Source organism: Rhinopithecus roxellana, chromosome 18, assembly GCF_007565055.1.
Source record: "Rhinopithecus roxellana isolate Shanxi Qingling chromosome 18, ASM756505v1, whole genome shotgun sequence".
Taxonomy (NCBI): domain Eukaryota; kingdom Metazoa; phylum Chordata; class Mammalia; order Primates; family Cercopithecidae; genus Rhinopithecus; species Rhinopithecus roxellana.
The window spans coordinates 54,802,397-54,821,094 of NC_044566.1; the positions used below are offsets into that span (position 1 = coordinate 54,802,397).

General features: G+C 36.3%; 1 protein-coding gene across 7 annotated transcripts in view; it reads left to right on the forward strand.

The window, feature by feature from the left end:
• Window positions 1-18,698, forward strand: part of TRPC4 (transient receptor potential cation channel subfamily C member 4) — a 228,775-nt gene that overhangs the window by 153,320 nt on the left and 56,757 nt on the right. For 5 of the 7 annotated variants that reach the window (XM_010383057.2, XM_010383061.2, XM_010383063.2 and 2 more), the window contains one exon: window positions 15,901-16,237. The exons of 1 other annotated variant lie outside the window; for it this stretch is intronic. In XM_010383057.2, coding sequence (XP_010381359.1) covers window positions 15,901-16,237 — 337 coding nt within the window. The remainder of the gene's footprint in view (window positions 1-15,900; window positions 16,238-18,698) is intronic. One more of the 7 variants, XM_030922179.1, reaches the window with a different exon arrangement.

The following is an 18,698-nucleotide window of genomic DNA, read 5'->3' on the forward strand; positions in this document are numbered from 1 at the left end:
CTTGAAGACATGAGGACTGTTAACTTTTCCTCCTCCCCCAGTCAGTAAAGGTCAGGAGGCCCAGATCAAAGAGATCCAAGAAGATGTCTAAAGTGAAAAGGCACAGTTCCTTCAGTTTTGGGACCTAAATCTCTGGCATTCACTGTCTTTTATCATTTCTTAAGTGAAAATGAAAGAGTAAGATAAATCAGTTAGCTGTAATTTTGTATGAATTCTTTCATCTCCTAATCACACCATTCCTAGCTAATATAAGGAGTTCTAGAAGCATAGTCTTGGTTCCACTGCAAGCAAAGTAGATACGAAATTTGGGTATCTGCGAATAGCAAGAGGATTAAGTGTCACTGCTTACCGTCTATAGGACTGCCTGAATTATATCGTGGTAGTTACGGTGGTGGTAGGAAGGAGTTGGAATGGATATTGGTACTGACATAGGAAACTATAAAACCGAACTTTTTCTATATAAGAGGCTTATTTTAGAATTTGCCTTGGACTTTATAATCAGATTGTATATACATAACTAACTACTAAATACTCTATTCATGTCTTGTGACTGTGATATTGAAAGATAATTATTATTATTATTATAATTTTTTTTTTTTTTTTTTTTTTTTTTTTTTTGAGACGGAGTCTGGCTCTGTCGCCCAGGCTGGAGTGCAGTGGCCAGATCTCAGCTCACTGCAAGCTCCGCCTCCCGGGTTTATGCCATTCTCTTGCCTCAGCCTCCCGAGTAGCTGGGACTACAGGCACCTGCCACCATGCCCGGCTAGTTTTTTGTATTTTTTTAGTAGAGACGGGGTTTCACCGTGTTAGCCAGGATGGTCTCGATCTCCTGACCTCGTGATCCGCCCGTCTCGGCCTCCCAAAGTGCTGGGATTACAGGCTTGAGCCACCGCGCCCGGCCGAAAGATAATTATTGAAAGCCTTTTAGAGACAGCCCCTAAACTACAAATAGATGGTATTACAGAAGCTTATAACTTAGGGAAATGGAGTTTGAGGGTACATTTACATCTTGGAACAGAGTGATATTGAGTATTGAAATCTCCTACTCAAAACATACAAGTTGCTTTAGTGTATTCATATATGCTCTATGGTATATGTTCATGACAGCCTAAGAGAATAAAACTTTGCATCTACTTTTGAAATATTTCAAATTTGATATGAGTAGTGAATAATAATCTATAGAGACTAAGGGTTATAAAAAATAATAGTTCTTATATGTGTATTTTTAACATCAATATTTTCCTACGTGAGTTGAATGTTGATATTTCTTCCCAATGTTTAGACATCATTAATAGAATTATATTCAAAGACACAAATTCTTTAATACTGGCTTGCTTTTTTTAGAAACTACATTTTTTCATGACACATGCATATGTCTGTTTACACAAGAAAAGCAAAGTGAGGAAAAATATCATTATTGTATTTTAAACAGTATCAGGAGAATTGAAGAATATTAAATACCAGATTTGCCACTTCTGAGTCCTGTCCTTCTTTCATCAATTCCTGTAGAATAAAAACACGTTATTCTGAAATGTATTTCCTTGTCAACTATTTAAAATACTCTGACTTTCTGCTCATTGTAAAGATGTACTTTCCAAGAAAAACTTGATTTTTAATAGCTTCTAAGCACTGACTTCTAACCTGGACTGAGGCAGCCTTCTTACCCCACCCTCAAACAACACAGTGGATCTCCTGGGAATCTGCCTGGACTATTTCACATTATGTTAAGAAGAGGGAGAAGAAGCTAGTTATATGTGTAACTTCTAGAAATAGGCGTAAAAATATAAAGTGTCCTTCTTGTTGTTGAGGTTACTGACTTCAACCAGGGTTTTCTGTGGAACTTACATGAACAGTTAATGCCTGACTAAATAGACCCATAAGCCTTTTGCTATGTTCTGCAGTTTCAGTTGAGTAAATAGACATTGACATCTCAGTGTCAGGCACTAGTGCTAGGGATTAAGTGATGAAAAGTGACAGATCTTCAAATATCTCATTATAATTCCTAATTATAATGCTGGAGATATAGGGGATAGGTGCAATTGTAAATGTATGTTTAAGGTAAAAAAACAGTACTTAGAACATATAACTATGGAAGTAACGAGGGGAATCTGAAGCGGAGTTGAAAGACCAATAGGAACTCATCATGAAAAATCAGGAGATGGATAATTCCAGGCAAATGTATCAGTATACTATATACAAACCTGTAACGGTGAGGAAGGCCCAGGCATGGTTAAAGCACTTTGAGTGGTGTGTATGCCTGAAGTGTAGCCTTGCAAGGCTAAGGGAAGGCAGAGAAGGTGTGGTAAAGGAGCTATCTGGGGCTCTTTCCTGGGGACTATGAAATAGTTCAGAGTTTTAAATGAGAAAGATGCAGGTAAATATGCATGCTGGAAGGCCCACCATCTCAGCAGAATGGTGCGTGGGTTAGAAGGAGAGGAACTCAAAGACTGATTAGAGTTAGGCCTAGAGTCATGCATATGATTTTCTTTTCATAAAAGAGGTTCATTTCTTTTTTTAATTAAATAAAAACTGCTTATACTTATTGATTACAACATATTTTGAAATATGCATACATTATGGAATGGCTGAATTGGGCTCATTAACATATGCATTACCTCATATCCTTATCTTTTTTGTGGTGATAACACTTAAAATATACTCTCAAAGATCTTCAACAATATAATAACATTGTTATTAACTATAGTCATCACATTTTACAACAAATGTCTTAAACTTATTCCTGTCTACCTGAAATGTTGCACCCTTTGACCAACATCTTCCTCAAACCTGCCCCCACCATCCTGCCCCTGGTAATCATCATTCTGTTCTCTGTGTCTGTGAATTCAAACTTTTAAGATTCCACATATCAGTGAGATCATGCTGTAACTGTATTGCTATGTCTGGCTTCTTTCAGGTAACATAATGTCCTTCAGTTTCATCCATGTTGTCTCACATGACAGAAATTCCATCTTTTCATAAGGCTTAATAATTTTCTAGTATATATCTATACCACAGCTTCTTTATCCTTTGATACACTGATAGCCACTTAGGTTGAAATTCTGTATCTTGATTATTGTGAATACTGCTGCAAAAAACACAGAAGTGCAGATATCTCTTGGACATCATAATTTCATTTCTTATCGATATATGCCCAGTAGTGGGATTGCTGGACCATATGGTAGTCCTATTTTTACTTTTCTAGGACCCTCCATACTATTTTCCATAATGATTGTACTAATTTAAATTCCCATGCATCTGATGTTTTATTATGATGACATTCCATGGTAACTAAGGGGGAATATTGAGATAAAATAAGGAGATGAATACAAGAGATAAAGAGGCTGACTTGATAATATTGGGAACAAATTGGAGGTTGATAATCCTCAATGTGCTTGTTGTACCAGCAAAATAGGAACAGACTTGTATTATTTATTTATTACTTATTTGCTTGTTTATTTATTTAGAGATGGAGTCTTGCTCTGTTGCCCAGGCTGGAATGCAGTGGCATGATCTCACCTCACTGCAACCTCTGCCTCTTGGGTTCAAGCAATTTCTGGCTACTTTTTGTATTTTTAGTAGAGACGAGGTCTCACCATGTTGGCCAGGCTGGTCTCAAACTCCTGACCTCAAGTGATCTGCCCGCCTTGGCCTCCCAAAATGCTGGGATTACAGGCATGAGCCACCATGCTTGGCCAGACTTATTTTATAGCAACTTTATTGAAGCAAAATTGACATACAATTAACTGCATATATTTAAAGTGAGTTTTTGTAAAATGTATACACCTGTGAAAACATAACCAAATTAAGATAGAGAACACATCCATCACCATCACAGGTCACTTCCGCTCTTTTATAATTCTTCCTGGCACCCTCCCCATTCCCCCGTAGGCAACTGTTGATCTGCTGCCCGTCACTAGATTAGTTTTCATTTTCTAGAGTTTATACAAATGAGATTATACAGTATGTGTTCTTTTTTTCCCTTGGCTTCTTTCGTTCTGCATAATTTAAAAAATATTCAACCATGTGTGTATATCAATACAACAGTTCATTCCTTTTCATTGCTGACTAATCTTCCATTATATGAATATACCATATTTTGCTTATCCATTCCTGGGTTGGTGGACATTTGGCTTGTTCCAGTTTGAGGTTATTACAAAAAAGCTACTATGATATTTGTAGTCAAATATTTTTATGTACATAAATTTTTATTTTCTATTTTCTTTTTCAGTTTCTATTTTCTTTTGGATAGATGCCTAGAATAAGAATGGCTGTATCATTGGTAGATGTATATTTAATGTAAAAACAAACCAAACCAAAATGCAAACTTTTTTAAAAGGGCTATTTATATTTCGTTGTTCAATGTATGAGAGTTTAAGTGTCTGCAAATATGTATCACCATGTTTTGGTTAGATATTTTAAAAATGTTAGCCATTCTAATAGGTATGCAGTGATACCTCATTGCGACTTTGATTTGCATTTCCCTAATGTGCAACGGATGTTGATCATGTTTTTATGGCTTATTTGCCATCTATATATCTTTTGATGCTGTCTCTTCAAATTTTGGTCCCCATTTTTTATTTGAGTTTTTTGTTTCCTCATTATTATATTTGGTTAATTATACTTGGTCGGGGAGAAGCTGAGTTACAAAATACAGGTTTTTTGGATGGTAGAAACTCTCTAAATCTTAACTAAACTCTCTAAATCTTAACTTATTCTATGAGTGGATGAGTGGATGGAGAAGAGTTCATCTTTCATCTACTTATCAATACAATGAACAATACAATGAACACAGATGGGTAAACCGTGTTATGGTCCAAAATGTTAATTAAATTGTGAACTTATTGAATTTTATGTATCTGTATGACTTTCAAGCGGCAATTTTCCAAAAGAAGAGCTATGTGAATAATTCAACCTTAGGAATGTGATGAAACCAAGCGCAACTATACTAAAAGTTTTTCTTCTATTGGAGAGTCCTAGTACATACAACTACCACCTTTTACATGTTTGCTCTCAGATAATTCTTATACATATATTTTCTCCTACATCCCTGGAATTCTTTACTAAGGGTGCAGTACTGGACTACATTAAAGCCTTATGACCCTTCTTTATTCCAGCCTTCAAATTTTTTCATCCCATTGCATAAAAGCCCTGTCTTCACTAGATGACAATTATGTACTAGTTGCTTAATTCCTTTTTTGTCTAAGCAATGTAATGTTTTATTCCAGTTAAAATATGCAAGTCTTCAGAAAGCTCTTAGGAAGATTTAATTGTAACAGAGGACTGATATAGGAGATGATTTTAGATATATGACCTTTTTCAGACCTTCAAAAATTGCATTATGTGTACAGCTGACTGCCTATGTGTAGGGTCCCCTCATTTCATAATGTGATTGATACTTTTCTCTTCCTTGTTTCTTTTATTTATTGCAATTTATTATCAATCCTTGTGACAAAATAAGAAAAATTAAAAAATATGGTATAAGAGACAGAGGAAAACTGAATAGTTTGGAAGACAGGGATCTAAGGCCACAATTTACCACGGTGATATTTCTTCAATTTTTCCAGAATGTTAATTTGGGCTAACAATCATATTTAATAAAACAGTGTTATAAACAATGTTATCTAGGTTTTAAAATTATTTATGATCTTGAAATACTTTTGGAGCATTTGAAATATCAATTTTAATGTAAACTATAGAGTCAAAAACTATATACTAGACAACTACTAGAAAATGAGTAACTGTCGACTTTATGGTTTAAATTGTATCTGGCAAAAAGATACGCTAATGTCTAAACCCCAAGTGCCTGTCTCAGAACGTGACTTTATTTGGAAATAGATCATTGCACAAGAAATTACTGAAGATGAGGTCATTCTGGAGTGGGACAGACTCTTACTCCAATATGACTGGTTATCTTATAAAAAGAGAGATGATGATGTGAAATGAGGCATACAGGGAGAATGCCATGTGACGGCAGAGGCAGAGATTGGAATGACATAGCCATCAAGTCAAGGAATGACTTGAATTCACAGTCACTTACCAGAAGGTTGCTAAAGTCCAGGAAAGATTCTACCCAGAGTCTCAGAGAAAGCATGGCACTGCCAACACTCTGGTTTTAGAATTCACATTTTCAGAACTGTGAGAAAAAAAAAATCATGTTGCTTTAAGCCACCTAATTTATGGTACTTTGTTACGGCAGCTCTTAGGAACTAACACAATGAGCAAATAAATTTTAATAAAATCTCTATAGCATATGGAGATACAGTCTATATATAAAACATTTCAATATCCACAATAATAGCAGTACCTTTGGTCAGAAAATAATCAGTGAAGTCCTTATTCACATGCAGATTCTTTAGGTTGCAGGTTGAGTTCCTTTGAACTATTGATGGTTATAGGTCTAAGTTTTCAGTGACTAATATGCTCGTGTACAGTAGTTTGTTCCTTATTTTCAAGTCATCCTTCACCCTGTCTCATGATTTGTCCTTACTTATTGGGATGTGCATTTTCTCAGGAAACTAGCATGAAGACCACAGAGACCAGGACGGGAACAAGCAACGCTTGCACGTGTGGCAAGTGGAAATGCTGGAAATGACAATGATGAGGGAGAGGAAATGATACATGCCTCATTTTTAGGAACATAACTTAGGCTGTTTAAAAACAGAATGAGAGAGAGAAGCTCATTATTCAATAACCCTTGTAAAAAATAAAACACCTAGATGAGAGAGATGGCAGAGGAGCTGGAGAGATGGTGCAGCCAGGGAGGAACAGCCCAGATGTTTGATCAGCAGGAATCAGTGACAATTAGATGAGCCAATAAAGAATAAAAAATAAAATGATGCCAAAGGATAATTTCCATTTGACAAATACTTTACTCCATATTCCTGTCTGCTTTGTGAAAATGATATCAAAGACTGACAGAATTATAGGGAAATATTACTCTTTTTGGCCATTTTTCTCTTTTTGGGGGCTCTTTCATGTGTCGTTTCTGTGCAGTTGCCCCTTCTGTTGCCATACAAGTTGGAGCAGATAGCACAACCTGAGAGGTGGGTGACTGTGTGGACTCTGCTGTTTCCAAAATACATAACTTTTTCTCTGTATATTATAGACTAATTTAATTCCAACCTCAACTAACAGATCATTTAAAAACTGAGTATTATTATGATCTTTTTTAAGCCCAGAAAATTTGTCAGCCAAGATAGTCTGCAGAGCTTTTGTCAGGGAGACAGAAAAGAGTTTGGAGAGCATAAAAGGAAGTGAATTTATTCTTGACCCTAAGGCTACAGTTTTAAAATTCTGCTTACAGGACCTAACACATTGGAAACAAATATAACCCTTCACATATATTATTTATATGTATAAATTAGATGGGTAGAGAAAAACTCCGTTCTGTGATATCAACTTTTGATTCTGGAAAGAAGGTATGAAATGAGTTTCCTATTTTATAAGGCCTTGAACAATTTAATTTTCTCTAAAACAATAGATCTTGATATTATGTTAAAAGGAATAGAGAAGGGAAAAGCAGAATGTTTATACCCTTTTATTTCATAAGAACAACTAGTATTCATTCCCATTCTGTCTCTTTTTTCCTTTCTGAATTCTTGCCCTACTGGAAGATAGTAGGGCAAGAAATACAATCTTTATTTTAGGACAGAAAGAATGCTAGCATTGAAGCTTGAAGACATGAGGACTGTTAACTTTTCCTCCTCCCCTAGTCAGTAAAGGTCAGGAGGCTCAGATCAAAGAGATCCAAGAAGATGTCCAAAGTGAAAAGGCACAGTTCCTTCAGTTTTGGGACCTAAATCTCTGGCATTCTTCAGTGTTCATTCTTCAGTAAGAGTCTCTCCGGGAGACTTTGATTAAAAGTGAAACACAAGTTCTGAACATGCCACTCCACTATGTGGAAAATGTCAGTGGCTCATTAGAGACTGGAGAACCAGCCCATTCATGTAAGGCCATGATCTGAGACTTCCTCACTGCTTTCCATCCACCATTTTCATCTATTACCTACATGATTCAAAAGTCAAATGGTTGTTTCTTCAATACAGTATAATTTTCTGCCTCCACACCTCTATTCAAGTTTTAAGAATGCATCTAGGTAACTACCTAGAAATAACTAGCATTTTTTTCATCTATTTTCCATAATAGTTTGGAATAATGTATATGTGCTCTGAGAAGGGTATTGGTGAGTAGAGGTAGACTTTGTACCAACTGCTACCCTTTATAATTTTCAAAGAACAAACATTATTTATTGACTCGACCTTCCTACCACCTAAATTGGGTTTTGGTTGCTTGCTGTTTTGTTTGCTAAGTTCAATGTTGGGTTTATCACCCACACACATATGCTTTATTTCCTTTACCTTTCTCATTTTCAACTTTCCATTATTGCTCACTCATCGTCTCAGATCAATTGCCAAACCAATTTTGAATGTAGACTCAGGAATGGTTTCAGAAGTTGAATCAGCTTCTGCCTCACCAACACCATCATCATATGAAATTTAGTTATCGTCTTCCCTTCTGGTTATGTGACATCAAATGTGGTGCCCCTGTAATATGCATTTAGCTCTTCCTTGAATCCTGATCTGCAAATCTGAATTTAACACGTATATTTAAGAAAATGCTTAGGTGATTTTATGACTGGATAGGAAATTTTTGAACTTGATAGAGCCAGGGCACTTGTTGGCCAAGAGAGTCTGCAGAAAATAGAATCTGTAGTTTATCAATTAGTCTTCTTCATTATTCTCAAGCATTTTAGCCAACGTATCTCAGATTTGATTAAAGCTTTATTGATTTTTTGCCTTTTAACAAGGCTGAAAAACTTAATTGGGCAACTAGTTATCTTATTGATGTTCCCTTATGCTTCAGTTATTATTATCTTGTGATTGTAATTTCCTTGCATAAATCTTTTAATTATTATTATGCTGAAAGTGAACACACATTATACACTTGGGTATATATGTCTATAAGTTATTGTATATGTATATGGACATATGTGTATATACATATATCTTTGTGTGTGTAAACATGTGTTTATATACAATAATGGTGATACTTAGTATTTATTGAACATATACTATGACCTAGGAACTCATACCTTTCATATATTAATTCATTTAATTTTTCAATAACCCTGTGAGATAAGTGTTTCCACTATCCCCATTTTACAAGTTGGGGAAAAGACACAATAATAATTTAATAATTTATTAATACTCATACAATCAGGAAGCAGCAATCCAAGGTGCAAATCCCAATGGGATTTTTCTAAGGCTTATGTGCTCTTAATCCCTACAATATCCAAATACATTATACAAAGTACAGTAGATTTGCCATATCACTTTGGAGTCATGATGAAGGCATATGGTGGTGCATAGGGTAAATATCTGTGAGAAACTAGGTGTAGGTATTTTCTTCCTTTTTTATCCAGGATCTTTATCGCCTACTCATGTTTCTCATGCCCACTGAAGCCCAGTCTGTCTAACACTGGTTTAAGTCCCCTATTGGTATCCATGCTTAATGGTGAATTAGTCAGCTATCATCCTTTGCTTGCGATTACACTGTGTTTGGCTTTTCCACTTGCACAAGAGTTCAGTGATTTGGTGGGGATTATTGTTGATATTTTTGTGTTTATTCCTGTAATTAGATATTATACTAAACTACACCATAGAACATCTGCTTGATGTGTGACTTCTATGCAATTCCCTTTAAAGGCATCTTTGCAGAGCTAAATTTGCTTGTTGATAACCTTAATAAGAAGGTTGACTTTAAATGAGGAAAGCAAAAACCAGGAAAATAGTAAACATTAGAAAAACTAGAAGACTATCCCACATTATTCAAAGGTCTTTCTGTAAGGCAGTGGTTATTAAAAGTTAGTCCTCCCAGCACTTTGGGAGGCCGAGGCAGGCGGATCACGAGGTCAGGAGATCGAGACCATCCTGGCTCACACAGTGAAACCTCGTCTCTACTAAAAATACAAAAAATTAACCCGGCGTGGTGGCCGGCGCCTTTAGTCCCAGCAACCTCCAGAGGCTGAGGCAGGAGAATGACCTGAGCCCGGGAGGCGGAGCTCCGTCTCAAAAAAAAAAAAAAAAAGTCCTTGGAGTCACCTAGAGAACTGGGCAAAATGCAGAGTTTAGGGCCTCACCTTGTACCTACTGAATCAATCAGACACTGGGGTGGGGCTCATGTGTTTTATCAGCCTCCAGGTGATCCTGCTGCTTGCTCAATTTTGAGAACCACCACTGTATGGCTCATCCCTATCACTCAAGAACTCGTGCACGCTCACATACATACACATATACACACACAGACATTCCCAGGGTTTCGGGGTCAGCTGTATACTGCTTACTTTGTAGACATTAGAATATATATTTATGCTGAATTGAAACTACTCTTTGAATATTTATCAGATACAATGGAGCTATAGGTAATTTCGTTAGACATCAAATCTTTTAAACCAGTGTTTACCAAGTTTTAACATTCATAGGAATCATGCTATGCAGATTTGTATTCAGCAGATTTGAAGTGGGACCTGATATTCTCCATCTCTAACAGCCTTCCTGTTGATTTCAATCTTACTGGCCTCAGCCCACAAATTGAGTTGCAACAATTTAGACTCAAGCATGTCCTCAACAAACATTTTCATCCATACCCCAAAATATTGTCACAGTTTGCCTTTACATTTCATCTCTAGCATATCTACAATTGGTTACAACCTTCTAGCACAAGACATTTCTCATCTGAATATACTTATCTCTATCCCCATGTTTTTAACATGAAATTCTTTTAATCTAACATAAAACACATTCACTTACGAAGCTGTCACTGTTGAAATCTATCTGTTATTTCAGGCTTAACTAACCAATTCCACCTCCTTTCTTAAATTTTCAGTTTATTTCATGTCAGACATACTCTTATATACCCTATACCTCTTTTTAAACAAGTTATATAATGCTCTGTATGAAGTTATCCAGTTACATAATTAGTCCCAATGTATTTTGAGTTCCCAGAATACAGATTTATGTGGTTCTTACATATCATGGCACTCCCCTCACTTATCTAGCCACTCTCTGACTCACATATGATGCTGAATGCTATTGGCTTTACTAGTGTTTCACCTGTCCTGCAAAGGCAGATGAAAATAATGCTTTGATTAATGAAACAGGTGGGTCCAATTAATCATGTGGTATGACTATGCTCAGAGGGACTAGAAGAATTGTTTAATGAAGAACATGACCAGAGGTATCACCAGGAAGCAGGGAGAGACAGAGACATTTAAAAGTCATTGGAGGCCATGAGGGATGTAGGGGATGAAGTAAAAGATTAAAAATATATATTTTTCAGCTATGGAAAAAATTAATTCCCTGAAGGTCTTCTGCCTGTAAATAATCCTTAGACCCTGCTATCAGCATTATAAAATGAGTTTTTGAAAAGCATTCTGGCAGAGGAAATAACTCCTCCCCCATGCAGATTATTTTTGAATTGCTAAAGAATACACAGTAATACCCAGAGCACACTGGTGTTTATATGAATTTGTGGTCCTTTTAGAGCAGAGGAATCAGATTGCCCTTATGTAAATCACTATGATACAGCTAATCCAAAGTTTCAACTCTCTTTATAATCACCCGGCAGTCAGTTGAGACTTCCTTGTGACTCTCTGATGCAGTCAAGATAGATAAAGTAACCAGGATGGTTGTTCCCAGAATTTGGATTTTCTTCCTATAGAGAATGACTACAGTCTGAACTTTGTGTACAACTTTTTAAACTAGAAAAATACATTGAAAAACTGAAAAGATGAAGAAAGAACAAATACTAAGTAAATCTGATCCATAGTTACTTTCATTATTTGATTTATCTGTTTTATATATTTTAAATTATTTTCTGCTTACTTTGTCCATACACAATATTTTAGTTCACTTTTCTAGATACTGGATATGGTTTGGCTGTGTCCCCACCCAAATCTCATCTTGAATTGTAGCTCCCATAATTCCCACATGTTGTGGGAGGGACCCAGTGAGAGATAATTGAATCATGGGGTCAGGTCTTTCCCATGCTGTTCTCATGATAGTGAATAAGTCTCATGAGATCTGATGGTTTTAAAAAGGGGAGTTTCCCTGCACGAGCTCTCTTGTCTGCCATCATGTGAGACATGCCTCTTAACTACCACCACGATTGTGAGGCCTCCCCAGCCACATGGGACTGTGCATCCATTAAACCTCTTCTGTAAATTGCCCTGTTTCAGGTATGTCTTTATCAGTGGTATGAAAACTGACTAATACAATGTAGTGAAGTTTCTTGTTTATTTGGTTTTGTTTTGCTTTTATATACTTTCCAGATTTATCCTTTTTGTTCTCCTTTGTTGCTGTTATGGTTTGGAGCTTTCATATTTCTAGTAGTTAATTTTAAATCATTGATACTGGATCTCTCTTATTCTATTTGTAAAAATGAGATTAGATTCAATGGTTTTCACAGTGTCTTCAATATTTGGAATCCCATGACTCATTGATTCTATAAATAATTATGAGATCAGACTTTTCAAACTTTTTAAAGGTTATTGAAAGAGATGGCAAGTCTTTAAAATTGTTTTCACAGCGTACTTTATAAGTGCATAGCACAAATGTGAATTTGAAAGTTTTAGTGTTTTAATATGAATTTTAATGGGATGGCAGGAGTTGTGCTGGAATTGGCCAACAACTCTAGAGAAAGAAGGGCTGTAATGAATTGTGTCTAAAAACAAACCTCACTTCTCCCAATCCTGGAATGGTGCGGAAGATGGTAGCTCCTCTTATGACTCATGGTGCAGTAGAAAGATGGCGTAGGAGGTGGGGGCTGTAGGCTCCCAGCACACTGTAGGCAATGTGATGGTCCACCTGGAGAGGGCATTGCTGGAATGGACTGGTGGCCACTGTCAAAGAATCAGGTGGCCCCTCTCTGAGGGTGTCCTTCAGAGGGAGTTGAAGTAAAGCTAAGCATTACTCCAAGTAATCCAGGTAAACAGAGAGGGAGGCAGACAAAGAAAAAGACACAGGGAGAGGAAGGAAGGGAGGGTGGGAAGAAGGAAGGAATGAAAGAAGGGAAGAAGGAAGACAGGGAGGGAGGGAGGAAGGGAAAGAGGGGCAAGAGATAATTGAAGTGATTTAATCTATGTTAGCAATTGAAGACTGAAAAATCCTGTAATATAAAATTGTAATTATTTCAATCCTTAATTTGATAACTAATTTAACCACCGAACCCATTTTTGCATGGAAAATCTATTAATTACCGGGATACAATTTAGAGAATGCTGGTATAGACAAGTAAAGAACATGTTTGGTTGAAAGGTGACGTGAAATTACCACGAGAATATGTGGATTTACAATGATTCGCAGAATACTTTTTGGTTTATTTCAATCCTATGATTAGATCAAATACATAGCCAAATAACATCCACATTTGGGGAACCTTGTGTGTTATGTACACTCATTCCTGCTCTTCTTATTCCTCTCCATATTTTTTACTTCTGCAACAACCTCCCTGTGTCTGTGTTTAATGTAAAATTACATATACTGTTCATTTACTAAGCACTGTATATACTTTCAATAACTAAAGAAAGAAAAAGCACTTTTAAGAATGAAACATAAATACAAAATCATGGCTATCCTAGCACTTTGCAATGGCAGGTGTTCTATGAGGATTAAACTCTGCTTCTTTTAGGTAATTTTACGGGGTATATATGTATGTATTCACAGCAGAAATATTAATTCAAACAAATCTTAAATTATCCTAAGAAAGTTCTCTGTTTGATTGTCCTCAGGTGCCCCATGCTGTAGTGAGATTTTGACCAGAAAGGGCAGAGTTTGAATCCAAGACCTCACTTAGACTGTAGTGAACAAAGTACACACCTTTCTCTTACTCTTTCTGCATGCACGGAATGAGTTACTTAGTACTTAGTCCCTTATAGTGTTTTGTCAATGTGTGAATACTGATAAGATGATGGCAACTTCTTGTTATATCTTGCATTTCCCATAGGCTTTCTTAACTCTCTTTTATCAAGACATTTCAGTTGTCCTAAAGTTTAATACTACTAAAAATATTTTATTCCATGGGGAATAAAAAAAAAAGAAGATGGTAGACTATGATTTCTTTATCAAATGCTGATGGAAAGGATTATGTGGGGGGAAAAATAAAACTCTTAAAGAGAACAGTGCTTGTTAACGATCTAAACCACTGTTTGTCAGTACTCTACAGTTATATAAGCAAAAACTCTATTTTGACTTTCAAATACCTGGCTTTGTCTGGAATAAAATTTAGCTTGACTGTTTATGGAGCTTGAAATTTCCGTAAATAAGCACCATGCAAGATAATGAGGAGAGTCCTCCCTATCCCAGCCTTAAAACTATACTACTTTATCTAGTTTTATCTGTATTTACTGAATCCATTATTATAAACCTAATTCAGTTGTTTGCATATTTATTTGCCCACTATATACATTGATAAGTAGATATGCAAGACAAGATGAAGAGAAACAGTTGCATGAAAAACCATTATTCATCTAATCGAAATGGTTGAACACCTCAACTATTGGATTACTCTTTGAATGTCACCTCATCTCTTTCTTCATCCCCAAACAAAGCATCCTTTCTGCATATCCAGAGACTGCTTGCTTGCTTACCATTAGAAAAGAGAAAGGAAAAAGTCTTGCCTAAAGGACAGCCATATGGCTTAGACTAAAGAAGAAAGATGGGAAATGTGGAGTTGGGTGGAGAGACCTGTAAAAGGAACAAGCACTAAGTTTGTTTTTAGAGTAAGCCTGTTTTATTATGCCAACAGAACTTTTCCAAGTCTCTTACAAGGAACTTACACCTCTCCTTCAATCAGACCTGTCCATAGGGCATTGCTTAATCCCACTATACACTTTCTCACTAGGTTATGCTCTTGTTCTCCCATGGTATCTTGCCATGGATTGCCTTCATCTTCTTTTTCTACTTACACAAGTATGTCCAGGTGGAAGCATTCTTGGACTGTTCCATCTGAAAGATACAATTTTCTCTTAATTCATATATTGCTTAACTGACAATCCCAATGAGAAAGTTTCAGAAATAGAATCTGAGAAATACTGAAGAAAAAAAGAAATATTGAGGAAAAAAATCCTGGACCAGATATTCAAACATCTCGTAATTTGATAGATATGTAACCTCCTTAACATACAGTAAGTAGTGTCCATGCTACATCTCTAAAATGTTGTCAGGATAGAATGAGTCATGTCTGTGAAATGTTTTGTATAAGGTAATTAGGTATACTTAGGAAGGTGTTTGCATTGTTTATACTGAATTAAGCTATGATGATTAACATTCTGGTGAATATTATCTTCTTTCATCTGTTTTTCATATTGCCTCAACCCAATTAAAAGTATATTTAGCTTGTACCTCATAAAGTTTGCTTTTCCTGATGATTAAAGTAATAAATATCTATTACAGAAAACTGTTAAAAGTACACACAATATAAAAATAAAAATTAAGTATAGTGTTGCAACCAAGAAATAACTATATCAAAAAAGAGCCACATTTATATATTTTTATATATGTGTATATAGATGTGTATCTTTGTAAACTGCTTTGTTCATTTATCAGTGTATCTTTTGCATATTCCTATTCCCCAGTTCTATTTTTGCTTCAAGTGCAGCCATAGTATTTTGACTTCAGTTGTGTCTCACTAAACATGTCATACTGTGCCTTGCTTGGGTAGAATAAATATTCAATACATTGGCTTTATTCACAGAATGACTTAAGGCCTTTTGATTGTTTAAATGTAAAATTATGTGAAACAGCATTTCTGTCTTTAAATATCCCAGTTGTGTTCTTATTGATGAACTGAGGCCACTCCATGTAACTGTGACTTATTTTTCCTTTTCCTTTCCCTTCTGTTTAGTTTGTTGCCCAGCCCAATTGTCAACAGCTGCTGGCATCTCGCTGGTATGACGAATTTCCAGGCTGGAGGAGAAGACACTGGGCAGTGAAGATGGTGACATGTTTCATCATAGGACTTCTTTTTCCTGTCTTCTCTGTGTGCTACCTGATAGCTCCCAAAAGCCCACTCGGACTGTTCATCAGGAAGCCATTTATCAAGTTTATCTGCCACACAGCCTCCTATTTGACTTTTTTGTTCCTGCTGCTGCTTGCCTCTCAGCACATCGACAGGTCAGACTTGAACAGGCAAGGTCCACCACCAACCATCGTCGAGTGGATGATATTACCATGGGTCCTGGGTAAATGTGTTACTATAGAAAATATAATAAAAACATGTTGCTGCCATGGAATTTTGTTGCTGAGAAAATATTCATTAACGTTTGGGAACCTAGGAATGTTTAGAACAGGTTCTGACTATTGTAGCTCCAAGAACCTAACCCCCAAAGCCAAACAACTATTTTACAAGCTGCAGTGGATCTGCTTACAAAAGCAGTTTAAGAAATGTAACCTTAAGTTTTCGAATTACAGATTTTAATGACTTCATATTCCATGACTGACTGTCTATGAGTTTGTTTATTAAAACTTCTCAACATATCTCATTGGCTATATGTAAATAATCATTCTAATATTCCTCATAGATAAGTCTTCTAAAAGTACACACAGATTACTCTGAAGAATTAGTGATTCTCTACATAAAGTAACTGAAACCGTTTTTAAAAAATCCGTTCCAATTTATCTTTGAAATCTATATTAATTTAAAATAATAGGAAATTAAACAGCAGGACATTGGCCACTCGCTTTTTGTTCTTGTCATAGAAAGTTGTGTTGGGTCTGAAGCAAACCACTGTAAGGTAGAACACCTTAAAGTAGCTAGTGAAAACCTTGTTTTCCGGCCGGGCGCAGTGGCTCACGCCTGTAATCCCAGCACTTTGGGAGGCCGAGGCGGGCGGATCACTAGGTCAGAAGATCGTAGCCATCCTGTGTTTCCTGGCTAACACAGTGATACTCCGAGCCTGGCTAACACGGTGATACTCCGTCTCTGCTAAAAATACAAAAAGAAATTAGCCGGCCGTGGTGGCGGGCGCCTGTAGTCCCAGCTACTCGGGAGGCTGAGGCAGGAGAATGGCGTGAACCCGAGAGGCGGAGCTTGCAGTGAGCCGAGATCGCGCCACTGCACTCCAGCCTGGGCGACAGAGCGAGACTCCATCTCAAAAAAATAAAAAAGAAAAAAAAGAAAAGAAAAAAAGTAGCTAGTGAAAACCTTGTTTTCCTTTCTCCTTGTTATTATAGCCATGGTTAAAATGTACGTTTTAATTATGCTTTTCTCTTTACTATGGTTTGCTGAGAAATCACATTTTCTCAATTTAGCTCATCATTTTAAACCTCTCTGCTATCATATTCACCTCATCATTTGTCTATTAGAAAATATGTGACAAATTTCATGATTCAAAATCTCAGAATTCAGTTTGGGTTACTCTGAACACTGCTGAAGAGACTAAAATGACATTGAGGCAGAAAAAAAAAAGACAGCCTATTTGAGATAGATATGTTTTTCAGTTTTAAAAATTGTAAAAACCATACTTTAAGTATTGCCAATAAGAAAAATTAATAGGGACAAGATTTGATGTTTTACATATATAACTGACAAAATCCTCAGGTGAACTTTAAAATAGAGTAGCTTCTCATTAATCTAAAGTGCATAAAGTGTGATCTTGTTTAAATTAGAAAAAAGGGTCAGACCGGGCAGGACACAGTGGCTCATGCCTGTAATCTCAGCACTTTGGGAGGCCAAAGTGGGTGGATCGCTTGAGATCAGAAGTTCGGGTAGTACCCATCTCTACTAAAAATATGAAAATTAGCTGGGCATGGTGGCCAGAGCCTGTAATCCCAGCTACCTGGATGCTGAGGCAGGAGAATAGCTTGAGCCTGAGAGTCAGAGGTTGCAGTGAACCGAGATTGCACCACTGCACTCCAACCTGGGTGACAAAGTGAGACTCTGTCTCAAAAAAAGAGAGAAAAGAAGAAAAATTTAAAAGGCTCACATAATCTATGTGTCCCGAATGTCCTTTGGAATAAAATAATTATGACATTGCAGTTGGTATTAAAGATAAAATAACCCTTCCTGTTTCATTTAAATTAAATATATCCCATTAAGAATTTTTTAAAGGAGTTTTCTTAGAAAATGTCTTGGGAACAATTCTTATGAAGAGTTTAGGACATTACATTTTCCATTATGGATAACTTACATTGAATGTCTAAAAATTCTAGTGTCCCAAATAAAATGCAGAACACTTCATTTGGAAAAAATACTATAGATACAATAAAATGTAAGCATGTAGAGTATTCCTAATCTTTCCTTGATACCATCAATGAAACTGTGTCAAGTACTTTCCAGGCAGAATGTGCAGTGAAGGATGATAGTGACAAAAGTAAAGCAACAAAGAGCACTTCTGCTAATGAAGCTTAAATTTTACTGGAATAAATGGGTAATAGACAGATTTGTGACATAATGTCATAAAATAGTAAATAGTATTTAAAAAATAGGACGTCCAAAGTTCTAATTACTTGTTCAGTGAAAACAGTCATTGGCTGCCCGCTACACACCAAGATTCTAACAGAATATTTCATGAAAGCTGGCTGGAAGAAACTACATCCAACCACAGCTAAATGATTATATGAGGTATAGATTTAATTGTGAGTATTATAATTCCAGCTTAGAAAAATATCTGCTATAGGCAATATTTTCTCAAGATTTCCTGA